The 27,445-nt window shown below is 37.9% G+C and overlaps 3 protein-coding genes across 6 annotated transcripts in view; 1 reads left to right on the forward strand and 2 right to left on the reverse strand.

Moving 5' to 3' along the window:
• The window catches only part of ino80 (INO80 complex ATPase subunit), a 34,868-nt gene extending 23,963 nt beyond the window's left edge, over positions 1 to 10,905 (reverse strand). For 2 of the 4 annotated variants that reach the window (XM_043218792.1, XM_043218789.1), the window contains exons 1-21: positions 10,779 to 10,905; positions 8,539 to 8,600; positions 8,254 to 8,428; positions 7,842 to 8,002; positions 7,505 to 7,572; positions 6,886 to 7,032; positions 6,678 to 6,798; positions 6,396 to 6,598; positions 6,240 to 6,293; positions 5,384 to 5,587; positions 5,099 to 5,294; positions 4,940 to 5,007; positions 4,642 to 4,851; positions 4,084 to 4,164; positions 3,289 to 3,384; positions 2,533 to 2,592; positions 2,125 to 2,267; positions 1,198 to 1,282; positions 1,002 to 1,119; positions 348 to 433; positions 81 to 248 (exon numbers count right to left, since the gene is read on the reverse strand). In XM_043218792.1, the coding sequence (XP_043074727.1) occupies positions 81 to 248; positions 348 to 433; positions 1,002 to 1,119; positions 1,198 to 1,282; positions 2,125 to 2,267; positions 2,533 to 2,592; positions 3,289 to 3,384; positions 4,084 to 4,164; positions 4,642 to 4,851; positions 4,940 to 5,007; positions 5,099 to 5,294; positions 5,384 to 5,587; positions 6,240 to 6,293; positions 6,396 to 6,598; positions 6,678 to 6,798; positions 6,886 to 7,032; positions 7,505 to 7,572; positions 7,842 to 8,002; positions 8,254 to 8,396 (2,412 nt within the window). In that variant the 5' untranslated portion in view covers positions 8,397 to 8,428; positions 8,539 to 8,600; positions 10,779 to 10,905. Of the gene's footprint in view, positions 1 to 80; positions 249 to 347; positions 434 to 1,001; positions 1,120 to 1,197; positions 1,283 to 2,124; positions 2,268 to 2,532; positions 2,593 to 3,288; positions 3,385 to 4,083; positions 4,165 to 4,641; positions 4,852 to 4,939; positions 5,008 to 5,098; positions 5,295 to 5,383; positions 5,588 to 6,239; positions 6,294 to 6,395; positions 6,599 to 6,677; positions 6,799 to 6,885; positions 7,033 to 7,504; positions 7,573 to 7,841; positions 8,003 to 8,253; positions 8,429 to 8,538; positions 8,601 to 9,472; positions 9,510 to 10,778 lie in introns of all 4 variants that reach the window. The other 2 variants (XM_043218791.1, XM_043218793.1) reach the window with 2 other exon arrangements.
• An 853-nt stretch (positions 10,906 to 11,758) lies between these two features.
• On the reverse strand, positions 11,759 to 17,265 carry vps18 (VPS18 core subunit of CORVET and HOPS complexes). The gene is made up of 5 exons (XM_043219337.1): positions 16,842 to 17,265; positions 16,603 to 16,744; positions 16,105 to 16,196; positions 13,306 to 15,179; positions 11,759 to 12,808 (listed from the first exon to the last, which is right to left on the reverse strand). The coding sequence occupies exons 1-5, from the start codon at positions 16,930 to 16,932 to the stop codon at positions 12,080 to 12,082; spliced, it is 2,928 nt and encodes a 975-aa protein (XP_043075272.1). The 5' UTR covers positions 16,933 to 17,265; the 3' UTR covers positions 11,759 to 12,079.
• Positions 17,266 to 17,877: 612 nt separating this feature from the next.
• On the forward strand, positions 17,878 to 20,212 carry rhov (ras homolog family member V). The gene is made up of 3 exons (XM_043219338.1): positions 17,878 to 18,239; positions 18,344 to 18,402; positions 18,587 to 20,212. Exons 1-3 carry the CDS (start codon positions 18,041 to 18,043, stop codon positions 19,031 to 19,033), a joined length of 705 nt encoding a protein of 234 aa, XP_043075273.1. The 5' UTR covers positions 17,878 to 18,040; the 3' UTR covers positions 19,034 to 20,212.
• Positions 20,213 to 27,445: the final 7,233 nt, after the last annotated feature.

The following is a 27,445-nucleotide window of genomic DNA, read 5'->3' on the forward strand; positions in this document are numbered from 1 at the left end:
TACTAACCCTATTGTGATTTCAAACAAAATATTCGTATTTAGGTGAGCGATCCCTTTAAAGATGACAAACACAGCCTCACCTTCCTGAACTGCATGACGAGGTTCATGAGGCTGCTGGTGGTGCTGTGGGCCTGCTGGGCCGTGCCCATTGAAGACTGCAGCAGGTCCTCGATGGAGATCTTGTTCTTTAGGGCCTGGTAGAGCAGCCGCTGTCTGCTGGTCAGCTGGCAGTATGTCAGGATTTCAATCTGAGGTGAAGGTTTGAAAAGTAAGTAACATAAATATGGCATACATAGACATTTTAGGTATGAAACCATAATTTTGAGTGAGAGGCTATAGGACATCACCTTGTCAGAGAGCTCGTTCTCCACATCCTTCTTTATTCTGCGCAGCATAAAAGGTTTTAGGATCATGTGCAATCTGGAAAGTTGGTCTGAAAGGGTAAACCAAGTAAATCATGTCAAAAAATAGAAGAACGTGAGCTAAACATCTTGTTTTGCTTGCTCTTGCTCATCTCAATTTAAAAAAACTGACCTTTATGACTGATTTTGCAGCTGATATTATAAATAATATATAATACATTATACTGGCTTGAGAAAGCAAAAAGTCTTTGATTTAAATGTAATATTATTCTGAGATGACAATAGCAAAGTCAATCAACTAGCTAAGGATACACTAGCTAAATGCTAAATTATACCAACAAAGCCTAACAACATCCTAAAAGGTTCTAACAAAATGATAAAACTGATAGACGAAGAACAAATCAGGATGACATTTAAAACTACTTCAAACTAAAAACCTTCAAACGTTAAGCTTTTTAATCTACTTCAGACATTCTGTCCTGTCTTTCTCACGTCAACATCCATATTTATCTTGACAAACATTTTGTAAATAATTTATTTGACTACATTGTTCCACTCTAACACATACTGTAACCTACTTGGAGATCAAATGAGCAATAAACAACAACTGAAAGGAAATAAATACAAGTGTTGACTGACTTTCATCAATAGCAGATTTGTTTTCAGCATGACTCTCGATGTCCTTGGAAAACCACTCGTTGAACTCCTCGTGAGAGTCAAATAGAGTCGGCATGATGAAATGAAGCAGGGCCCACAACTGAGAGGAAGAACAACAATGTCAGGTTTTTCGCTCGCACACGTGAACTCAAACAAGGTCTCGCATGAATGCACTCACTTCTGCCATTGTATTCTGGATTGGCGTCCCTGTTAGCAGAAGGCGGTTCCTGCACTGGAACTGAAGGAGAATCTTCCATCGGACACTGCCAAGAATACCCAGACACAGCTACTAAGACCTCCCAAGCAAGCTGAGGTTAACAGACATTCAACTCTCGACATGACATCAAAACTCAATGCTGAACTCTAAATCCTTCAGGTGTTCTTACTTCTCACACTCAGTTAAGTCTTACATTGATTACGGGCACTTCAGAGACTTAAAAGCTCATGAAAGCCACTCTGACGGCCTGCGGAGACTCTGATTGGGCAATAAATCATGTTCCACCACAACAGAAGCTGCTGGCACATGTGCTGTCATCTCCAGAGAGGCATAAACTCACACTCAGAGCTCGAGAGGCCCTCTTTCTCTGGAGGGTTCCAGTCCAGACATAGTGTCACTGCACTGACTATGAGGACGGGAACATGGAAAATCTGAGATGCACCATTACTGAAGCCTCCCAGGAGCATCTGAACCTTTTTTTATAAGATTTGTTATATATCTGTGGTGGGATATATCAGTTATGATATAGCTGCAAGAAAATACTGTACTTAACTTCCTACACTTGGCCATTTTAAGATTTTCAGCAGTGTCAGTGTGGCTATGCTAGTGTCAGTTTCAAACCTATTTAATTTAAGTAAATACTATGTATAACAAAGTTTATACCTTTATGGGGTGAAAATGTATGTAGTTAAAATCTTTTTTTTTTTTTTTTTTTTCTTTTACGCTCAGTTTGAAGATCTTTTTTTCTTCTTTTCAAGATTTGTTTGTAATAATCCCATTTGCTTTGCAGTCAATCATCTTGTTATTCCAAAAAGTACTTACATATAGCGAGTATGCATGTAAAGTAAATATTGTAAATTTTTAAAGTACTAATCGAGTACTAATTACCTGGTGCTGCTTTTCAGTGCCTGAGCCTCGTCTAGCACCATATACTGCCATTTCACCCTCTGGAAATACTTCACATCTTGCACCACCAGCTGATAACTGGTGATGACCACATGAAATGGTGCATTCTGGGTATACAGAGTTTTCTACAGGAGCAAAAAAAGGATAAAATATGGTTTAAGTAGTGGATTTCAATTTATTCAACATTTTAGAGCTACAACATTTTAAAGTCTACAACCCTGCTCCTGTTCACCCACTCTGCAGCAAAGTCTTTTTAAGTGATCCTGAAGACCTTGATTAGCTGTTTCAGGTGTGTGTGTTTGATTAGGTACTGAACTCTGAACTCTGCAGGACAGTGGGTCCCCAGGAGCGGTCTTGAAACCTATGTTTTAGTGCAATATTCTTAAATACCTGGCTCCAAAATTTTCTTATAACTTTACGATCATGAGGATTCCCCCAGTATGGTAACACCTGCAAGACAGAATGAGACAAACCAGCAATTATAGAAAATTATTTCAAGTTTGTCTTAGCCTGATGAAATCATCAAATAAAGATGTAAAAAAAAAAAAAAAAAAAAAAAAAACATAAAACATATATAAACATATAAATTCAAACACATACTTTTTATATCTTTATAAGTTTGTTATTAGACACAAAAAATGTGACAAAAATATGTTGCTAAAAATAAATTGTGGCAGAGCCAGTAAAAACATTGGCAGGGCAAGTATTAATCCAAATTTCTGGCCTTACCAGGCCAACAAAATAATAATAATTATAGAAATAATATTTGAAATAATTATTGCTCAGCCCTCCGATATTCCTTAAATTTTTCTGGCTGGAATTTCAGAAACGGATGATTTGTGAGATTTAGTCTGACTGGCAGGAAATTAATATTTAGTATGCTGATATTAGTGGAACACACTATAAATGATACAACACTGCCCCCTAAGGATTACAAAAACCAGACCAGAAGTGCAGTAATCTGTCATGCGTTTCCTTATAGCAAAAATATGCAAAGGCTAAGAAAAAACACATTTTCCATTGTTCTGCAAATAGACAAAGTTCAATGGGTTTATAAAAAGTTTGAGACAGTGAGGGACACTGAAAGAGAGCGGCAAAAAGGATTCCACGGCTGCAGGTGTTTCCCTGCACAGCTGCCACACTCACCTTGAATTTGGGGACAAAGCGGGAGAACTCCTGATGCCAGTTGTTGAGTGTTGAGGCTGGGGAGATGATCAAGAAGGGTCCCCAGATGTTTTCCCTCTGTCAGATAGAACACACGAACACAAAATAAGCCAAACAGGTGCAGAAAGCGGAGGGGGAAGGGAGCAGAGATGGTGGGAAAGAAAGAGAGAGGAGAGAGGGGTCAAAACAGGAAACAACTGAAGAACGAGGTAACATGCTACCACGGCTTCCTATGGGCCCACAGCGCTACACTTTCATATCAAATACCAAAACTCTGTATCCTCCTCTTTTCGCAAGCCCTGGAAGTCACAGAGAGCAGCGGAGACAGCTGGAGGGTTCGAAATGATGCCAAATAACTGATTTGTGGTGTCAGGGGTTTGTTTGGGAGAAAATAATATGATATCACAGGACATCAGAAAGCAGAATTGTTTTCTTTTAAAATGCTGGTGTCTTATTCCCACAAAATAAACCTTTTCCAGATTTTCGACCTGAGAGGCTGGAGATTGTGAAATACAGTATCTTTCAAGTGAAATCTTTTGGCTTGAAAATGATAGGGATGAAGAGAGCATATACATGTATTTGCTTTAAAATGCTCTGAGAAAACGAATACTAGTATTACTATTTGTTATTAAAGGAAATCTGTAAATGTATTAATATTATTAAAACAGTACGGCTAAGTTGAGCGGCAAGATTTTCAGTGTCACTACTACATTTTTAGTCTGATCCTCAAACTAAGCTGCTGCATGTCTTCAGAAAGCTTGGAGCATCAGTCGTTACCTCTGCCAGATGAGCCAGTAAAGCGATACTCTGAACTGTCTTTCCAAGCCCCATCTCATCTGCCAGAATGCCATTAATACCCTATTAGGAGACAAAGAGACATAAATCATCTAAAGATCACAGACACGATGGAAGAATTAAATATACACTACTGTTTATAAGTTTGTAAAATTTGTTTGTGTCTCTTTTATGACTATTGATTTTATATTTTTAATGTTGAAAACATTCATGCTGCATAAGTTTAGTGAAAAACAATACATTTATGATTTTTTCAGGCTTCTCTGATGATTCGAAAGTTCATATAGCATTTGCAAAACTTTTTCAAGACAAGCAAAAATTTATTTTCTTGTTTTCAGAAAAAAAAACAAGTCAAAATGAAGTGAATTTTTACTTAAAACAAAAAGTCACTTTATTTTGAATTTTTTTTTTCTGAAAACAAGACAATCATTTTTGCATGTCTAAAAATTTTATAAAAATTATTTTTTTTAAATTTGATATTTTGGCTGAGGAAAATATTTTTGCAGTAAAATATATATACAGATCATCAAAAAAAATCACCTGTTCATAAAGATTGGCCAGCCAGTTCATGCCTTTGAGCTGGTAGCCTTTAAGTTTCCCACTGAAGATGGTGGGCTGGGGGATGTCTTCACCTGCTTGAATAGACGGGTTTGATAAACTGTAGCTCTCACCAAAGCCAGAGCCAGACACACTAGCCGCATGCAGAGAGGCACTGCGACTGTCCTTCGCTTCCTCATCAAACAACCTAGTCTAGACAACAAAAAGAGGGACCATGTAATGATTTCAAGCAGAAATTCACTCAAATACACATGTAAAGTGCCATCGGAGTGCCACTTACTCTGGCTTGGTGAATCTGGTAAGCTTCTTTTGCATTTTTAAGGGCCTGAGACTTGTAATATTCACTATCTGGAAAAAGACAGCATGAAAATTGACTCTAAAATGCACGATTGTGTTCCACGTTTTTATCAGATCTATCAGGGTCACAATAAGATCTTACCATAGTCCTCCTGGCCGACATTTACCATAACCCCTCCACCGATGTCGATCTGCCGTTGGGAGGTGTTATCCTCAAGCTTGCGTAGGATCTCCTCCTGTGTGCCGTCTCCCCCAGCGTTCTGCTTGCCCCCCATGAAGTGAGCGTACAGCTCTGTCTGGGTAATCAGGAAGTTAAGCTTCCTCTGCTGACGCTTAGCCTGACAGGAGACACAGGAAGACCTGTCAGTAAAATGATTATGAAGTGACACTCAGTGAAATATAAGTTCTAGTGCTTATTTATTGATACCTCCCGCATCTCCTCATCCAGCTTGCGTTGCTCAAGAGCCTCTTTCTCGGCGCGTTTGCGATGCTCCTTTTCCACCTTCTCATACTTTTTCCAGTACAGCAGCATTTCTTTGGTGAGGCGGCGCGCTCGCGGCAAAGTCTCTTTGCAATTCTTCTGTGCTTGGATCGCGGCCCTCCGGACCTCACGCATACACTGGTGGGCCAACTGGACAAGTGTACACATGCATTTTTAACAGAAGATTTTTAGTGCAGAATTTGACCCTAAAATGTTGCATCTAGTGCTGTCGAATGATTAATCATGATCAATGCCATCCAAAATCATTTGTGTACATAATATGCGTGTGTACGGTGCACATTTATTACAAATATATAATCTATTTTGAAAAGATATGCATTTACGTGTATATATTTACATTTGTATGATTTAAATTATATATAAAAGTTAAACATAACATTTCTCTTATATACAAACATGCGTGTGTGTATTTATCTATTTGTAATAAATACGCAGTACACGCACATTATGTAAACTAGTGACAGCGCTAGTTTTAAATGTTTATGGTCAGTAAACTGAATAAAAGTGTCAGTAAAGATTTTACACAAGATTTGTATTACAAATAAATTCGGTTTAAATGTTTCTAGAGCACCAAATAAGCATATACAAATGGTTTTTAACTATCATGTGACACTGAAGACTGCCGATAAGCATTGATAGCTTTGCCATCAAAACATAAAAAGAAAATTTCTAAATATTAACATTTTTACTTTTCTCCCCAAATAAATGCAGCCTTGGTGAGAATGAAAGACTTCTTTCAAAACCCAGTGGTAAGTTATATAAAAAAATAAACATCTCTTACCTTTCTGGCGTTGGTTAAAACAAAGTTCCTTGCTGAGACTTTCTGTTTAAATGCCTAAAGTGAGTCAATGAAAACACTGATTGAAGCAGGAACAGAGGAAATAGATATTGTGTGTGCCACAAAGCTCAATGGGATTCCAAAAATAAATAGTTGTACCTTTGGGATTTCTTTTTTGGCAATAGTGAGCCAGACCTTTCGTCTACGAGCATTGAGCTGCTCAATGGTTAAGTGCTTCTTTTTGATCATGGGAAGAGGTGCATCATGAGAAAACTTAGCAAAAATTTTAGTAACGTGAGGCCGTCCTTCCATAGAGAACTCCTCTCCTCGTTTCTTCTTCTTCTTCATCTTTTTTAACTTGGCTATGAAAACAGAAGAAGGATGAGCATTCATCTGAACAGAAAACGGCTCCTGTCATCCCCATTTATTCTGTAGGCTTACCCTTACATTTCTTCTCTTCCTTGATTTTCTTCTTCTTGAGGCCCAGTAGGTGGCGCTGCTGCTCGTAGAATGGGTCGTGAGTGGACAGGAGGCCGGTGCTGTAGTGTTGATAGTGCTGCAGCTGTGAACACAAACACACATTACCAACTGTTTCCACGAAGCCGTTTATGCGGGGGCAACTATCCCAGACTCAGCAAGCGTGTCATACTTCTCTGTCAGAGTGGAACTTGCTCTGGTGGAGTTTGGTGAACTTGTGCAGCCGCAGCATGTCCTGGAGCTCTTCCCGTGTCATCGTGAAGTCAGAATCATCCGAGTCCGAATCCGAATCTGTGGTGTCATCGCTCAGCAAGATGCCCTGAAATTCACAAACAACCTCTCAAACATCAGAATGCTTAGACACAGACAGGAGAGGCGCAACTGACAACGCTTTTAGTAGTAGTATGGAAACCCGTTTCCTCTTTAGAGAAAAAAAATCTGTAAATATGATTACCAACATTTATTTTAATTTTATCATAATTGGAATTATTTCCCCCCCATCTCATTTTTTCCCATCACTTTCAGAGTTTGTATATCAATATTGTGAGAGTATTTCGTTTAGTTGGGAGTTCACTCTCACTAGTTATACGTAGTCATCATTTTGACTTTTCGTATCACAAATGTGATTATATTTCTTGTAACTGTTTATATTTTGCAAAGCGCCTTCATTTGCTACGCAATTACTGTTTTTATTTTTCACTCTTGAGGGGGAAACAAGCTTCTTTAAGCAGGGATTGGGCTAAGATGAAGGTTTTCCCCAAACTTACTGTAGTGTTGTATCTATACATTACCTTTAGCCATTTCCTGCTTTTCTTCAGTTTTGAGAAGTTATACAGGCTGGCCTTGTCAGCTTTGTGTTCTGAGGATGACAGTTTGGGGTTAGTGAACTTAGTCATTTATTTTACTCACTAAAAACTAAATAAATGAGGAGTACTTTCAAAAAATATCAAATACACACTGGAATGCCTAATAAAGACCGCCATGCTGAAATGACCTGACCAGTCAAATACGACTTGTTTTTATCATAGTATTAAGACAAAATGTATTACATCCACGGCAATAGATGCAGACAACTGGTCTGTGCAACATGTGATATATCATAGCTATTTTTTATTTTATGTATTGTACCTTGCAGCACAGCTCCATTAAGAGTGCCACACTCTGCCTCTCTATCTCTGCAGGAGTCCTTGCTCTCTTTCTCAGGGTTGATGTGATCATTTTTCACTGCCAGCAGTGGGTTAGACGAGGCCAGAGAAGACCCCTCGCCCAAACCATCATCGCTGTCATCGCTGATATAGAGAAGCACACACAAACACAACCATAAACAAACCACCACTGGCCTTACAACCAAGCCCCAGTGCATTATTTCCCATAATGAGCTCTTGGTATTTGTAATTATAGTGAATGGGGAAACTTTCTAAAACAAAAAAAACAGCTAAAAATCATTAAAACTAAAAGCTTAGTTGGACATTATGGTCTCTAAAGATTCTGTAAAGTAATGCAGTGATTTAAAAGGACCTGTATGTACACAACAAATTACCTGGAAATGTTCTGGTTAAATACAGAAGCAGTCTGCTTTAAAAAAGTGTCTAGGCGGAGGGATCGCTCAAGGTACTGCAGGTGAAGCGGTTTGGCCAACTTTGAGCATGTGGCGTCTCCCACGCCATCCTGCTCCGAGGCCATAGGAAGAGGTTAAGAGCCCAAATGGGCGATTACTGCAAATACAATATGGAAAGTGTTTGTTGGCGAACAAATGAGATTATGAAGATCATCTCAATGTCTTGAGTCAAGGTAATAAAACTGTGGTCAAAGAACGGTGGAGTACCTTTGGAGAGCGAAACTTCATATCTCACAAGTTCAACATTGAGTGTCCCAGAAATGATTAATCTGAAACAGAAAAGGGTGTGATATTCACTTATTTAATACATTAACTGTAAGATGTATGGAACATTTAGAAAATAAATATTGCATATTAATATTCAGCACCTGATGATGATAACAAATTGCAAAATAAAAATGTGAAATAAATGTAAAAATATATATGCACAGTATCTGAGTAGTGTTAAGCATACTGAGATGTAATACTGAATTTATTCCATTGTTGTAGCAGGATGTGCCCTCTGTAGGGCGGATCAACCCTTGTGAGGTTCAGAATCAGGACACAAATTTCTGAATGACTTAACTTATAATTGGACATTTTAGTTTTGCATCTGTTCAAATACTTTAAGAAAAGAAGATTTATCTTATTAAAGTGAAGAAAAAAAACTGATTAAAAAAAAGTTTCTTATTCTCACCAAGGCTGCAATTATTTGATTAAAAAATAGAGCAAAAACAGTAATATTGGGAAACATTGTAACAATTTGAAAAAACTTTTGATTATTTAATAGATTTTACAAATGTACTTTATTCCCGTAATACAAAGATGAATTTTCAGCATCAATTATGTCTTCAGCGTAACATTATTCTTCAGAAACATTTATATGTTCATGTTTTTTTCATGTTTAGGTGTCAATAAAAATATTTCAAAGTTATGCTACTTAACATTTAAAATTATATTAACTTTGTAACAAGTCTTTAATGTTGAATAACATTAATTATAAAGCTAAATTACTGAACACAAAAAACCTCCCTAAACAATTCAAGTATTACAGTAAAAAAGACAAAATGTTTACTTGACATTCATCAAAAAATATTGATAACTTTGCTCAAATCAAATGCTCACTAGAATGAGAAAATCCACACCTTCCAAAAATACTTACAATAAGTTTAATGTAGCATGTCGTGTTTTCCCTGTGACTTAAAAAAAAAAAAGTGAAGTGAAGTGCATGGATTAATTTTTGAATATTAAATTGAGAAATACTAAACTAATGAACTACTTAAATGAGAAATTGGTCATGAAATGTATAAAATAAATAACAAAATAGAGTGAACGTCCTTGCCACACCAGCTTTAAAAACTACTAATTAACGCTCAAAATATAAGTATTATTTATAGAAAAATAGGCAATGTTATATTGAAAATGCCCCACTGGAAAAGGATTAACATCTGTTTATAGCAAATCAGCTATGAGCAAACGTGATACTCCACCTCAATTGATAAAGGTGCCTTTTGCACAGGTTTTGGGGAGTTTTTGTAAACATAACTAAAGCACTCACACCACTAGTGTTTTAGTGCCTCATTTAACCATTTCCTGGATGCAATACAACAAACAGAGCAGTGGCTAGCCTATGAGTTACTCATTTCTATAGTTTGGCTATTCACTTGGATTTAATGCTCGTGGAACTATTATTATACAATCAACAGACTCGTGTGTTACTCACAAATACTCGTCAATATTAGTTTCTTAATACGAGACAGCGCAATTTATAAAACAAACGCACGCTGATACAGTCACACGAGCGTACCCTTTTATATAAAGAAGAATCGTACGGCGGTGCAAGGTGTCTTAAGACTTATTATGAAATCATGGTCAATTTACTGCGTTCACACAATATAATTGGCAGGTTATTGTTTTATTTTATCCGACTTAGCTTAGCTAGCGCACTAAGCTGGCTAGGTTTAGCTAACGCTAAACGTCTCAGCAGACAGTGCTGCTTGTTAATCTAAATCCAGGGTTACTGTATATGTTGCTAGTTAGCAGCGCGGCAATGTAAACTTGAGCCACGACCACCAAAAACGAGCTTTATTAGATTTTTAAAAGCAAGGCTATGAAGTTTAGCTGGCTGCTATTTGGAATGAAACCGCGCAGAGGTGACTTTTTAGCAGAGCTTTAGTATCATGTCAAGTTCTTGATCATTTTGAATAATTGAAATGGGTTCTGTCTCTTTAAGGCCACCACCTCTTTGTCAAATGAAATGTAGGGAGATATGATTTAAAATTATTCGTAATGTTCCGTGGCCTTGTTCCACGTGAGGTCAAGCACCATCTGTCCCGTCTCGTGTCTATATGCAGTGCGGGAGTCGAGGAGGCCAGCAGATCTGCGATTCCCATATTCTAATTCTTTCTCCCTCCCGGCCATCTTCCCCCATTGCTCCCCCACCATGTTCCTCATAAACGCTAGCTCACCTTGTCCCCCGTGTCCGCCGTTTTTGCTCTGTCTCTGTTGCAGCCGACTCGCAGCTCTCTGTCTCCAAAATGGCGGTTGTGAGCGAGGAGAGAGACCGTGAGTCGGTAGCAGCAGAGAGGCGGCCACTTTCAGTAACTGAGAGAGCAGGGACACGGCGCCATGGCGAGGACAGAGTGGGGAACAGGCGTACCAATCAATTATAGAGCGAAGGCTGCAATCTTATAAGCGTTTAGGGACGCACCATAATAAAGTACTAGTAGCAAAAAGAAAAGAATAGTTTCGTTTAAAAAAGATAGCGGCGAGAACCCGACCCATTATAAATTAAGTGGGTTATATTGAAGGAGAGCGTTATGGCTCTCGGAGTTCTATTGGTTGTGCCTAGAAAAACCGAACGTTGCCGAAGGTCTTATGACGTAACACTTTCCGAATGCAGCCTCAAAATATCGCGTGATTGGGACTTGAGGTAGAATTTGTCACAGTCTTGTAATACATAAATAGCACTAATGCAATAATAAAATCTTTAATTTCTATACAACCTAATTATTTTGCTATCCATAAATGAAATCAACCCATTTATCACTTAAAAAATGTCTATCAATATTTAAAAATCTGCCCAAACTGGAAATATATTATGAGAATGTTGTATCAAGTGATCTATAAAACACATTAATTTAGTTTCTCCTTGTGTTACAGTGCTATGTATGCACCCTTGGCCATTACCTCTTGCCATTTATTTATTTAGTATACTGTAAAACCCCCCACTAATGAATAGAGGTAATTTATCGAATAAATAACACCAATTACACCAACACCAAAAACTTACATGTGAAAAATGTAAATAGGCTTAATTTTTTTATTATTCTTACTGGCTTCACCAAAATTTATCATTTTTCTTTATGAAATGAAAACATTTTCCAAAAAAAGGTAAGGAGTAATCCCTTTATAGCTTTGTTCCATAACAATGCATCAAAACAAAAAGTCTGGTCAAATAGCAATCATTTATTCTTTTTTGCTGCATACATAAAAAAAAACATTATTTATATTATTCATAATGCAAAATGAAAACAAGTGCATATTACATTTTCAAGTGACCAGTGATCCAAGAAAGCAACATAAAATCAAAGAAGGCTGTTTGTACAGTACATATCTGTTAATACTCATTGTTAATAATTCAGCATGTAACATTCTAAATAAAGTACAACTTTCACAATGCACAGATGGTTATTTGTCAGTATATGTACAATGTATAAAACAGAATTATTGTGCAGACCTCAAATGAACTCATGGAGAAGTGTGTCCTTCAGAGCCAGCTGGACATCTCTTGATCAAACTTCTGTGGATCTATGAAAGGCTTGTCAATGGATTTGATCATGAGCTCACCACAGTAGACACACTCACATGCTATGATGTCATCAATGTCAGACTTGATCTGCTCTCTGCTTCCTTGGCCCTTGCCTAAGCTGACTGTATCCTCCTCTTTGGGCCTGTGCCTGGATTTGGTGGTCTGCGTGGTCACTGCCAGCTTTTTCTGAAGCTCCTCTAATTTATTCTGCTTATAGGCAGAGAGGTGAGGGATGACTTCCTGTAAGAGGCAATCATAATGGAACATGTGTCCACACAGGAAAAGATAGAAAGGTCTGTTGAGCAAGGGGAAGTCGCAAGTGGCACACTTTTCCTGAGACTCTACCACACCGTACTTGTTCCTCATCTCCTGGATGTCTTCACGGATGCGTTTGGCACTTTCTGTGGCCTCCTCCATTTCTTGCTTCAGCTCCTCGATGTGTTGGTTGTACTCTTCAAGGGAGTTGCAAATTGCCTCTTTGAAGTGATCTATCGTGACAAAATCTGGAAAGAAAGGCAAGATGTCCTCGATCTTAAGAAGGTTGCAACTGGACAGACAGTTCATGGCCTTCTTGACATCTTTCTCTTCCTGAACCACATGACGAGCAATCTTCAGCCACAGTTTCTTCCTCAACTCCTCGTCATCCTCTGGAAGGTCGGCGCAAGACTTGGCCAAATCTACATCCACCTAAAAGAAAAGGAATTTTTATAAATGTAAATGTGTAATTATCCCAATACAGACCATTTTAAAGGGATAGTTCACCTAAAAATAAAAATCATCATTAATTAATCACCCTCAAGTCATTCCAAACCTGGAAGATGAAATCCGAGAGGGTTTGGATACACATGAGTATTCTTTTAAATGGGACTGAAGACTGAAGAAATTGTTGAGAAAAGTTTTTTATTTCTTTTTACTTTATTTCCTCCCACACAAATGGTATGCTCCAATCTTCATAACATCACAGTTAAAACACTGATGTCACATGTGATATTTGAAAGATGCCTTACTGTCTTTCTGGGCATTGGACATGTCAGTTGACTTCAGAAAGATTCAGAAAGGGTCAGAAAGATCTTGGATTTCATGAAAAACCATCTTAAGGTCATACAGGTTTGGAACAACATGAGGGTGTGTAATCAATGACATAAATTTAAAAGAGAATGTAAAGAGTATAAAAGCACCCATACTTGTAGAGCTAGATCCACAGCTTCCTCATACAGCTCCATAATCTTATAAACCAAAACACAGGCCTGCAGGTAACCATGTTCAGCACAAAGGCGCAAGGCATATTTTAAGTCGTAGTGGATGTCGGAGACATGCGTTCCTGCTTGTTTGAGGTACTGCAATAAAGCATCTGGCTTGTGTTTGGCATAAAGCGACAGTAAGTAATTGTGAATGGCTTCATCTTTGACATCCAGCTCATACACACAGAACTCCATGTACCGGATGGTCTCGTTTATCTGCTGCATGCTGCCCATCTGGCTGTAGTTCACCAGCGCTGGGATCAGATTCTTCGGATCCAACCGGTTTCCCATTTGAATCCATGCATCGACCACCTTTTTTGGGATGTGCTGCATGAGGACCGGGGAGAACTTGTAAAAGAGCTTGTCATTGCAGTGTTTGGAGAGAACATCTAAGGCTGCACTGTAGTCATCATGCTGGCAGTAATGAGATATGACACGCTCGTAATCTTGCATGATGACTGAGAAATACACCATGTTGTCCACGTCACCGTGACTAGCGAGCAGGTCGTAGATGGTGTTGCGATTGTTGTAGAAGCAGTCTTTATGTTTGGGGCTTTTAAGAAAGGTGCGGAACTCTTCACGGGTCTCCAGAAAGAGGTGTTGTTTGCCGTCATCGGTCTCCAGTTGACCGAGCCGGTTCAGATAGAGTTCTGTCAGCCAGGTGACCAACAGGGTGATCTGAGTCTTCTCAGTAAGCTTGAGGTTGGTCAGCTTCTTAATCAGAAACTCTTTCAAGGCCTCCTCTTGTTTGGCTTCGATGAACTTCAGTGCAATCTCCTCAAAGTAATTCTGAGTGAGAGCGTAGCATTTGGCGCTCTCTAGGTAGCGCTTGTTTTGGAAGCAGTGCTCCGCCTCTTTGGCCAGCACCATGTCTAGGCATTCTGGCCTGTCTTTGCAGTACTCTTTAGCCAGGTCAAACTTATTCATGTTCATGTACATCTGCCAAACGTCCCGTGCCTCCCTCTGGATGTGGTAGCGAAACACAGCCTTCTCCGTGTAGATCCACACCAGCCCAGTGATTGGATCTTTGATCATCTTTTTTAGACAGCCAAACTTTTCCGGAAAAAACTTTTCTTCGTGCACTACCTGTCCGTTCAGAGTGCAGATGCTCTTGACGCGGTCTGGAAGCAGTAGCAGAAAGTGGAACTGGGTGAGTACTATGGAGATGGGCTTGACAGAGTTTAAATCGATGTCTGAGGTGTATTCCCACACTTGAACATCACTGAGTAGAGAGTCAGGCCGCACGTAGTCCAGCTGTCCATACAAGACCCCATTTCCCATCATCCATGCAAAGGTCTTTGGGGAACTGCGCAATTTGGATGTGTAGAATGTAATCTCACTGTAGCCCATGTTGACTGGAAACTCCTGGAAGCTGGGCAGGAGATCCTGGTTCTGGGCGAAGATGGAGCTGAAACCCTGCTGCTCGGATCCCTCTGCCAGCTTTCCTACAAACTGGAACAGGCGTTTCCGCGTGGTCGCAACAATGAAGTACTTGGATTCCAAGCCGCGTTCCACCTCAAGGCAACAAACCGGAGCTGGTTTACCATCCTCTTCTAGGGAGTGAACCTGTCTGAAGTACTGGTCTGGGTTAGTGTTGAACAGAGTGGCCTCTGAGGCAGAGATTTCCGCTTCAAAGATGATTCCCTGGCTGGTGCCGACCAGAATCGGCCCGGTGTTGGTCTCCGAGCCGATTAATTTGTTCCATCCTATGCTTTCAATCAAGTGGCCTCTCCATCGTGACAGGCTTCGGACCTTTTGAGTGTTTCGGTTTAGGTATACACATTCGTTTGTGGTTAGGCAGATGACTAAATGTGACCCTGTAAGACAATCGATAAGGTCATTTTACAGACAATAAGTACATTTAATCGGCTCAACACTAAAATAAAAATACCAGACCTGAGCTTTTGATCCAGTTTACATCTGGTATAAGATCCATCTTAAGTCAATGCTAAACATGGGTGTAAATGTGTTTTAAAATGACCATGTTGTATTTGTATTGTAAAAGCTAATCCTTCTCATGAGCCTAATCACTTGTCAGTTAACACTGCCGAAAAGAGTTTTTATATTTACAGGTATATATTTCGGCTGTTGACTCATCTGTGTTCTATGGCGTGACAGGGGAAAAAAATGAACCAAAAAAAAAAAATTTTTTCTCATGTTATTTGTGTTTTTTTCTACTACATTTTTTTAAAAAAATGTGCCAAAAAGAAATTTTCTGGTTTTAGCTTTAAACAAAACAACTTTCTGATAAAAAAAAAAAAAAAAAAAAAAAAAAGTTTACAATTTTAAGTTTTTCTGAAATTACTTTATATTTGCATCTAGAAATTTGCACTTCATTTTTTGCTATTCTTTTTTTATTTTACGTTACCATGTGCAAACACTGCTGCATTTCACCTGACTATTTGTGAATGGATCACACAGGACAGATCATAATGCCAGGTTTAAAAAGATAATTGGTTTCTCTTAATGGGATGCATTTTAGAGCATTACATAATATAAATCACATCAAAAACTAATGTACTTATATCAAATTAATTAATTAATTATCTAATGTACTAGTTTCCAAGCATATGCATTTTCCTAATTGAATTTCCCAGTTCACATCTTTTAAAACTACTTTGGGATGTTACTTTTATCATACTAATTCCAATGGAAATCTAATCAGACCACTTATGTGTAACAGATGACCCAAATGCCTTTATGCCTTCTTACAACAAGGTGTGACCATCGGCACGTGATTACCTGTAGGATCTAGAAAAAGTTTGTGCACTTTGCTATCATCCTTTCTTCCCAGTTCAATCTGATTTGGCTGATCAGGTTTTCCAAGATCAATTCTGAAACACAACATGTATGTCAGCAAATTAGGCTACAATACTGCTTTTTAAATACCTCTGATCTCTTTGAGATCAAGTTACAGGAATTCATCCTATACATATTGTAATGGCATGTATAATGCACGTTAATCATAAACTGTTTCTCACAAGGACACAAATTAAAGGCAGTTTAAGTTATCTTTATCCCACTTAAACAGACTCTGACCAGATTACATTAGCATTTCAAAGAGAACTGCCTTTAATGGTCCACATCCTAAACGCCTTTAAATATTCAGCAATAAAATACACATTAATCACTAATTGCGTGTAACGTTACATAAACCAATCAATGCAAAACATATCAGCTGCAAAATATGCCAATTAACCAGTTGCTGATAACATAAGGGTTGAGAAATTGCAGCTTTACCTCAGCAGGGTGTCCTTCCCCAGACTCATGCATAACTGGTTGTTGCACACTGATAAGTGGTTGATTTTTTCGGGAGGTGAAAAATCGATGCGCTGCTTGTTGAAAATAGGTTTCTCTTCCTCCAACCTCACGTTCACAAACCCTTCGCAAAAAAGACAAAAACGTTAAGTACCCCAGACTGCACAATCACAATGCCTGCAATATCCTAAATGATGCAACTTAGACGCATAAGCTTGTACCTGAATGGGTTATCCCAATGTTGGCCGCTGACACGCGGCTGTGTTGACGGATGTTCTGAGAATCTTCGTATTGATCCAGAATAGATGCCATTGCAAATGTTCAGATATTCACAAAACGACAGTACGAACGACAAAAACTGAGGCTGCGTTCACATTGCACGTAAAGATGTACAGTACGCCTAGCTGCTGTTCCCACCCATAACACGCTAGCATGTGAGCTAAATACCCAGTTCAAAAGCTCTTTTACAGGCAACGCCTCGGGTATGTGCTAATTAATGTATACCGGAACTAAAACAAATGCAAAATAAAAAGTAAGCGAGCTGTAAGTTATAGTTTATATAGTGAATAAGGACAACACTAAGAGAACGAGTTGTGTTGTGTGCGTTGCTGTCTCGGTCAGCTGATGAGTATCATGTGATCACATGACAAACTTCACCGTTTTTCTTAATCAGTCCACGTAGTGGCACTGTTTAGTTAATTATTGAATATGCATGCGCAATTAAATATCGCGGCAGTATAAATAATATTAAAATTATGCTTATTCGTATCTTGCCAACTTAAAAAAAAAAAAGCTAAACTGTGGAAATTATTTCTTTTAAATCTAGATGCAAACACACAGGCCGAAAAAGAGAAAGAAAGAAAAAACAAACATGAAAATTGCAGACTGTCTTTATTTTTAACATTTGTACACGGCTCGTGTTTAACTAGTCAATCGACCGGGGAGGTTTAATTCCAGTTTTTCCTCTTAAAGGTGATGACTCTGTGAAAACAGCACAAAACGCCTCAGGACACTGCGTATTCTACGCTTTCGTTTAATATTTAAAGGGTCTATCAAAATGCATAGCGATGAAACGCATTTATTTTAACCGTTTAGAAAAGGCGTGCGCTCGTTTTACCGAGAATCGTTTAGGATTAAAATCGTTAAGGAATCGTTAAACAGCTTACATGTGTTCAAACCCAAAGATTTGTGTTATTTCCACTGAGGCCTGGGACAGCGGTGGGCGTGGCTATGCAAAGTCAAGCCTCTCCGAGTCGCCGATTGAAAAGGCACGGAGAGATCCGTCACCGATCAGACAGAGTCAGCTTTTGAGCTGCGAAAGTAATGAGTCACCCATCAGTCTCAACAAAGACACCACCCGATACCGTGGAGTTTACAAAGTTTTCCTGAAGACAGTTCTTCTTGGCTTTAATTGTTGGACATGCCACCTCAAATGGATTACTTTTACCACGAGTCAAGAGTTCCGTCCGTGTGCTTGGAGCAGGACGACGAGCTGGAGCCCGGCATCAGCTGTATGCTGGTCGGGGACGGTGCGGTCGGGAAGACCAGTATGATTGTCAGCTACACGACCAATGGATACCCTACGGATTACAAACAGACGGCTTTTGACGTCTTCTCAGGTAAGGGGATGATCTTTGGCCAACTTTCAAAACCCTGGTGGTTAAATTAAAGTCATTGGATGAATTATGAGGATGAAAACATAAAGAGTGTTATGCTTGTTCAGGACAGGTTCAGGTGGATGGGACCCCTGTGCGGATTCAGCTGATGGACACCGCTGGACAGGTAACTTTGTTAATCTGTGCTAAATTTAATCAAAGAGAATAATGTTAACTAATAACTTGGTTTAAAAAGCTTGTGAACTTTGTCAATTGGAAGCGAGCTTAAGAACGTTTTCTGTATTGAAAAGTACATTCGGTTAAAATGTCAAACAAAAGCGTTCTTATCTGTCTCTGTCTTTGACTTGCAGGAAGAATTTGATGAATTCAGATCTCTGTCTTACGCACACACGGATGTCTTCCTTCTCTGCTTCAGTGTGGTTAACCCCACGTCGTTCCAGAACATAACCAAGAAATGGATCCCTGAGATTCGTGCGTGTAACCCGTCCTCCCCCATCATTTTAGTAGGAACCCAGTCGGACCTTCTGTTGGACGTTAACGTTCTCATAGACCTGGATAGGTACAAGGTCAAACCCGTGTTCAGCTCGCGGGCGCGGAGCCTCGCCGAGAAGATCAGGGCCGCCGAGTACGTGGAGTGTTCGGCCCTTACCCAGAAGAACCTAAAGGAGGCCTTCGACGCGGCGATATTCGCGGCTATTAAACACAAAGCCAGGAAGGCCAAAAAACTGAGGCTATCAGACAGACGAGCCAAAGCTTTTTCCAAATGCAGCTGGAAGAAGTTCTTCTGCTTCATCTGACCCCGTGGGTCGAAGTGTGTGGACTGTTTACATGAGATGTTAATTTATTTTGGACAATGCGTTTACCTACGGTTATTTAGCTTTATTTTGTGGGCGGAGTTGTTTGATCTGTGGAAAACGTCCCGTGTTACTCGACACAAAGTTAACGGAGCACGCAAGCTGCATAAGTGACACTTGCTGTAAGATTGATACACACTTTATGAAGAAAGACTAGAGACAACTACTCCTTAAATCATTTTTTGCTCCCAAAGAGCACCCACCATATGTAAATGAATGGATTTGCATGAGCTGGATAGCTGCCTATTCAAAGCTTGAATGGTGCTCACGTGGAGAAGTCTCTGATGGTCGAGGGAACAAGAGCGGGTATCTGTCTTATCTCTTTTGTGTCGAGCCCTACTTAGACAGACTCTTTCATATGCAACGGGCTGATGTGTGAGATGTCTCCTTCTTAGGGGCCTGTGACCGTATAAATCCGACATCACTCTTACAATGATTCAGCCTGTTCTCCTGATAAACCTTAGATGGGGATTGTCTTGCAAATTGGCAAGATAAGATTATTAGGCTTGTGTGAAAACGGTTTCCTACGTCCGGGGGAAAATTCGGCAAGGTTTTTCCTGGTTTCCTAAGACGGCTTTAGCATCTTCCCTTGTGCAAATGTATTGTCAGAGCGCACACACAGACGAATGTATAGAAGCCCAGCCCATTTTGTGAAGCCATAGCTTGGTTATGTTTGTTTTTTAATGCTTTACTGACAGTGTGTGCTTTTCGCAGGGTAAACAATACTGTCTCTGTTACAAATATGCTTCTTGTGGAAGTTATAGTAAAATGCTGTTTGTTTTAACAGTTATTTTTTTAAACAGTTTTAACTGTTCTGTTTTGATGCCTCAGGCAAGAAGGATGTACCGCTTGATCATTTTATCTGTCTTCACTACCGTTTTGCCTTTTTGATCAAATTCAAGCAGCACTTTTCACAGCTTCTCCTTCAGTGTTTCTTTGCATAATCTAAAAATAAATTTAAAGGGCAAAATACATTTCCAATGCTGTTTTCCCAACGCAACTATGCAAGTTCCCTGTTTTCTTTTCTTTTTTTTCTGCTATAAGTGTTATATGTGAAAGTTGTTTATTTACATGATCATGTGTTTCTCTTAAATATTAAATAAATAACATGATGAAAATGGAGATTGTTCCCTAATTGCATTTTTGAGCTCGGTTAAGTTATATCATTCATTTTTTTCAGTGTCTTTTGTGCCCAACAAGGCTGCATTTATTCAACCAAAAATACAACAGAAACTATAATATTGTGAAATAAAATTAAAATAACTTCTATTAATATATATATATATATATATATATATATATATATATATATATATATATATATATAAGCTGAATCAGCAGTCATTACTCCAGTCTTCAATGATCCTTCATAAATTGTTTTTATAGGCTGATTTGGTGTACAAGAAATATTTAAAAAATATGAGCAATGTATCAGTATTTTTTTTTTTTAACTATAAATGTACTTGTGAATGTTTCATTTGATTATTAAAAGTAATTAAATGACTAAATTAAATATGTGGGTGTGAGAACAAACATTGCTTTATGTGCTACTAAACTATGTACATAGCAAACAAATGTTAGAGATCAGAATACGCTTTCCATACAGTGTGAGTACTTGATGTAAATGGTCCTGTTAAAATCTTCGGAGGGTGTAAATGAGACACAGAGAAGTGTCAGGGACTGCAGGAATATGAATACATTGTGAACTCACACTTCTCTGCTTCAAGGTCTCAAGCTGTGACTTTGAATGAATGTGGGAGAGGATTTCGCCTGCGTACCCTTGAAGTGTAAACAGGATACAAAGGGCTTATTTCTGTTGTTTAACTATTCAAAATGAAATTCAGTATATTTGTACTGTATGTATATTCAGACTTTTACATTTGCTAGACATTTTTTCACAGTGCTACTCAAAGTTACACATTCAAAAGTTCATTCATATATATATATATATATATATATATATATATATATATATTTTTTTCTCTCTCTTCTTTTTTAAAAAAATGCTTAATTCTTGCAAAAATGTATACACCCTCAGAATATCCTAGATGTAGAGTTTTTATTAGAGTTTTTATTATTATTTCTTTATTAGAACAAAACATGTTTACCACCGGTTCCTCAGCAGTGAATGGGTGCCATCAGAATTAGAATACAAACTGTCTACAGTTAATACACATTGCACTACAGCCTCTCAATTAACAATGTAAAATATTAATTATGATTTTGTATATTACAAATTCACAATACTAAAGACTACTATAGTGAACCAAAAAAAAAGTAATTCTGTTATTTTGTTAACGCTGACTTCCACAGTATTTTTTCCATAGCTTGGGAGTCAACGGCTACCAGCAAGTGAAGCATTATGGTCACTAGCATTCTTCAAAATATTTTCTTTCGTGTTAAACAAAAGAAAGAAACTTATATAGGTTTGGGGTAACTTGAGGGTGACTAAATGATGCCAAAATTTTAATTTTTGAGTGAACTGATGAACCCGAGTTATTCGTCAATATTAGGTTTTCATCGGCAGTTTGAACTCATTCTGACGGCACCCATTTACTGCAGACGATTCATCGGTGAGCAACGATGTTCTTAAAGCTTCCAGGCAAAGCTATAATATAGTGCCAGCATTTAAAGTGTCTTGACAAGCTATAGTTTTCTAATAAAATTCATATTTCTATCATAACAGTTTACATTGAAACTTTCACACGTCTCAGAAAACACTGAATGCCATGTTGAATTACAGAAATATCTGCTGCCATTAGTACCCGTTTAAGTGAGAAACATCACAGTGAAATCGTCATGTGCATGATGGCATTGCTCACTACTGCTGCAACAAAGCCGAAAAACAATGAATCACTTCCACTTTGGGATTACGCTCTTTCTACCTGAAGAGCAATCACGTTTAAATGAGTTGCACAATTCCTGTTGCACTGAAGTGAACCATTATGGATTACGAGGACTTCATTAGGTGTCGCCACTCCTAACAATATGACACATCAAATGGTCTTATGTTTGTTAGACCACAGAATGAGTGGAATCAAACAACACAATACTTTTTATTACATCTATTTTACCAAGATAGCGAACACATTCTAAGTAAAAAGCCGGGGAACTACAGGAAATCAAGAAATATCAAATTTCTATAATTAGCCTGACATGAAATAATTAAACTAATCTCCACTGCTTGTAAATTCAGTCGTGTTCACACACACCTACGTTTCCGTGAGGATGCATTTGTGCTTTGGAGTCTAGCATGATACCGCTTTCCACATGTTGAGCAACAGAGGCCAGGCCTGACAGGTTTAGGTTCCCATGAGTGGTGAGGTGTTCATCTCACTTTGTGGTTAAAGAAACGGTTACTCACCTCTTTGTTAGATTTCTTGCCCGCCCCCTTTCCCAGGCCTCAGACCAAACTGACTAGTGCCTTCTCTGGCGCGCTGCCAGTTTCAGTGAGTTTCACTCCTGTCACATTTAGCTACAGGCCTCCTGAGAGGAGCCAGGTACACAGTCACAGACCCGGGCTGTTCCTGGTCAGCTAAATCACCCATTACTGTTAGTGCCTGAGGCTGATCGACAGAGATGATGATGATGCACAGGTCTTTGGGACTTATTTGAACTTTTATTATTGTTTTCATGTATTAACACAATGTTTTGGTTTGAATATTACAAATTTTGCTTTCAAAATGATATTTACCTCATTCTTTCAAGTACTTACTAGGTTTTTGCATTTTATCAGCCATTGAATAACAAGCTAGCTGTTTAGCGGTTTTGCGATTTGTGTTCGTGCGATTTAAGTGAGTTGCTAGGGTATCTATTTTCAGTTGCATTTTAGTTTATTTTAATCATTTTAATTATGTCATTTGAATATTTTATTTAGTTTTAATAATTATGTCACTTTAGCTTTACTAGTTGTCAATGCACTATTTCTCATTTAAGAAACACATGACTAAATGACGCCAACATTTTAATTTGAATAACCGATCAACCCGAGTTAAGTCTGATATGACTATTTGTATATATTTTTATATAAAAAAAAAAATATATATATATATATATATATTAGTCTTCAACTTCACTAGTTGTCTAAGTTAAGTTTTATCTAATAATATTATTATATTTTATTTAACTTCAGTTTTATTTCAATTGTTCAGTTTGTTCAATTGTTTTACATTACATTCCTAAAACTATAACTTAAAGTCGATGCATTAAATATATATATAATAAGTTTTTGTTTAGTGTGTTTCATGTGTTTAAACTTTCTTTACATACAGAACAAATCCTTGTTGGCTTTGCAAACTGACACTAAAACATTTTAATTAGTTAAACATGATGCTTTTAACTATAAATGAATAACTTAAGCAAATCTTTATAATTAGATAGCAAATATTGTTGTAGAAAATCTCCCTGAAGCACAGGGAAGTTTGATAACGGACAGCTGGAGGGCTTGTGCTTGTCTCACAGCTGTTGTCTGCTGAACTGCCTGTAGGCAGTAACGTTACACACTCCCACACTCACTGTCATGTTTATTTGATTCATCCACAGTTTCGGGTGTGTGGCTTATAAGCTGTTATGGTTTCAGTTCTCACACACGTACTGTAAGACAGAATCCTGTTAAATCTGTTGCTGGCTGTACTGATAGACAACTGGTAAGAAGTCATGTGATCCTGCAAACACTGATTGCTTGATAACACATAGATAATGGATTGGCTCATTAGAGAATAGCAGTTCATCATCTGCAATAGTACAGTCAATGAATTCCAAATGTCCGTCTTCAACGAAATCATTACTGATCCTCAAATTGGTCTCATTTTACAAGACAGATGAGCTGATAATGGCTTCAAAGATTTGATATAAGCCTTGATTGGACTGTTCAATGTGATGGTATCATTTTGACCATTGATCTGAATCAATTCCGCGGCTCTTATGCCATTGACATTTCGTTCTTGCCCATGTTATAGTTTGACCTTTTGAAACCCATTGAGCAACGATCTGCTTAGTCTGACCGACAAAACATCCATCTTGATCAACACAAACACAAAGATTGTGTTGTCACAAGCATGTTTTATGCTGACATTTCACTACGCTGCATTTGATTTCCAAAAGGAAATTATAATTATCTTCTAAGGCTAATTTTACCACAGCATCACACTGATGTCGCAGAAATGACAATCCCAAAGCACACTGTGACCAGCTTGTGGTGAAAAATATGTATAAAAAAAGAAATAAATTACAAACATAAAACAAGATTACTAAAACTGTAACTAAAATTAAGAAAAAAAAACCAGTACAATTCAAAATGCACTAAACTAATTCAAAATATTAATACAAAATGTAAAAGCATCTAAATGACAAATTGATTATATCATTACATATAGAAAAATTCATTATAGAAAATAACTATAGAAAAAAAACATATTTTGGACATGATTAATCATTTGATAGCATTGTTGTGTGTGTGCACAATACACACACACACACACTCACACACACACACAGTGCTACTCAAAGGTTTGGGATTTATTCGATTTTTAAATTATTTTTTAAAGACATTTCTTACGCTCATCAAGGCTGCATTTATTTGATCATAAATTGAGGGGAAGGGGGGACATTTACCATTTGAAATTATTCCTGTAAAGAAAAGCAGACTTTTCAGCATAATTACTCGAGCATAATTATTCAGCATAATCCTCCACAAATCGTTCTAATAAGCTGATCTATAATATGCTGATTTATAATCAATGTTTGGACACAGCTGGACACAAAATTATTTAAAGATTCTTTGATAAATAAGTTAAAAAGAAAGGTTAGGGTTTTTTTCTTAATTTCTTTCACTTTCATTCAGTGAGGATATTTTAAAACGATAAAAAAAGATAGCATAGAAAAGACTATAATATTGTTAGAAAAGACAATAATATTCTATATAAAATGAATCAGTGAAGTCAGCTTAGTTTCATGTTGCAAAATAAGGTGGATAACGCAGTGCCACAGCTCATTTTGATTGGCTGACAGATATTGCACGTCCATATAACTTTAAGTTATTTAAAGAGCTTTTGTACAACAGCAAAAGATCCACAAAGAAAATACCAAATCCTAATTAAATTAATATTTTAAAAATTTTTGACAAAAAAAGTCAATGTGATTTCTATGGCTTTTTGTACTTAGCAGAGAAACGCTTCATTAAGGCTGCAGCTAATGTGGAAGTCAAGTCTTCGGTTCAGTTTGCTGTAAAGCATTCAGAATCGGTCACTTCATTTGAGTTAAGAAGCTTGGAGTCATATGCACATCCTAAAACTGGCAACGCAAACAGCCAATACAAAGTTTCAGAAACATCAATAACTTTATTGTAATGATGAGATGCCTCTGTAAAGATAAGTGAATTAATTATGATAGGTCCATCAAGGGTGAGAATCAGGAGGCGGTGCCTTTCTCACACTTTGCATGTAGGGGTGGGGGTGCAGCCTCACGAGCCAAATGAGTGGCGCAACTGCAAGTAAGGACAAGACGATAACAACAACCAACAGTATCCCACACTTCTCAACCACCCGAGCCAGTACAGAGAGAGACGACAAGCTGACATCAGAACATGTTTACCAATGGTGCATCAAGTCGCATGAATTCTCACAAGCTTGCTAAGGCTTGTTAATAACAAGAACGCCATCACTGTCCCTCAATCATCATTTCACATTAGAAAGCTCATAAGCGAGAACGCTGTATGTTTTAATTTTTACATTATATCCTTTTTATCCACTTTTATCTCAAAGGTGACTTTTCCAGGTTTTAAGTGCTGTTATCAGATCTACAGTGGAACCAAGGAAGCGTGAAAAAAGTAAACCAATAACTTTGTTTTAGTAAGCCTTTTTCTGCAAGTGAAAGTTTTGTAAAGTTACAAAGGGATGTTGTTATAATTATAATTCCCCTTAATCTGTACATATCCAGCTGCTGCTCCACCATTTTCATTTCATAAGCGACAAAGGTGTACCAATTCAAATTGTGTACCAGCAGCTTGAAAATGAATCTGAAATCTGAAGTTCATGTTGCAAGGATACCAAAGCATTCTAGAATGCTTGATTCTGATTTTTATTTCATCATAATGTAAATAACCGATATTGTCCAAAAGAACTCTGAGTTCTGGCTTCTTGGCTGACCTATGACTCCACGTACCGCACAACTTATGACATGCATAATACATAGAATTACAAGTCAGTCAAGAATCCGAAACTCGACGCTCAGTCAGTCAGTCAGTCATTTACGTTACTAGAAATAATTTTGTTACAAAAACCCATTGATCTACTTCAGAGAACTTGTGATGACCCCCCCCCCAAAAGGCGTATAGGTTAGATTTACATCGCAGTACTTGCGGATATATCCGGTAAACAAAGCTTTAAAATAATGGTTGCTATCTATTGCCAAGATTGGAAGAGCCAGGATCATTTTTTAAATAAAACTCTGACTATGTTTGTCTGAAAGAAGAAAGTCATATTCACCTTGGATGGTAAAATATGGGGTCATTTTCATTTTTGGGTGAACTATTTCTTTAAATAGCTCGTAGCAGCAAATGAACCAGAAAAAAAAAACAAGACATTGTTCAGACAAAAACGTTTTGGGAAATTACCTTGTATTCCTTTAGCCAAAAGTCATTAGTGAAGTGACAACTTGGCTATTTTAAGTAGTTGCTGCTGATCACTGCTATAAGACAAAGTCGGATAAAGTTCTTGACATTGAGCTAAGAAAAGGAAGCATACGAGAGACGTATAATCCTTTGTAAGAATGATCAGCGAAGTTCAGACATCAGTGTTATCATCTGTCAGCTCTAATCATAGTATTACTCTAAGAATGCAATGCATGCAGGACTGGCATGTGGGTCAGCTGTGTTTTCAGTGACATTTACCAAACGTTTAAACTTGACTGGTTCTTGCTTACTCATTCTGAAAGAATGGGAATCAGTTTTTTAAAGGAGCTTTACATATTTTTAATAATTAAAATGGGAAAAGGCAATTAAATGGATTATTTGGAAGCACCAGTATACCATAACTAGCCAGTCTTTAAAAAAAAAAAAGACGTTAAGTGTTCCTTTAACACTGAAGCTAAAATTTCTTTGATGTCACAACAAACTAATTTCCTCTTTAATTGTTTGAAGATAACTTCTGCAAACGAGTGGATGATCAGCACTATCCAGCCCTACGAATGGTGAATTTAACCAAGCTGTGGAAACGCATACCGTGGCTCTTAATGGAAGTATAAAGTATATCCAGACCAAAGGTCATTGATAAGAGGTAAACTGATGGTTTAAAACGAAGTCTGCACAAGGCTTAAGATTTGTTAACAAAGTGAACGCTCACCTGACCGGCTTTACAA

Source organism: Puntigrus tetrazona, chromosome 20 (genome assembly GCF_018831695.1).
Source record: "Puntigrus tetrazona isolate hp1 chromosome 20, ASM1883169v1, whole genome shotgun sequence".
Classification (NCBI taxonomy): Eukaryota; Metazoa; Chordata; class Actinopteri; order Cypriniformes; family Cyprinidae; genus Puntigrus; species Puntigrus tetrazona.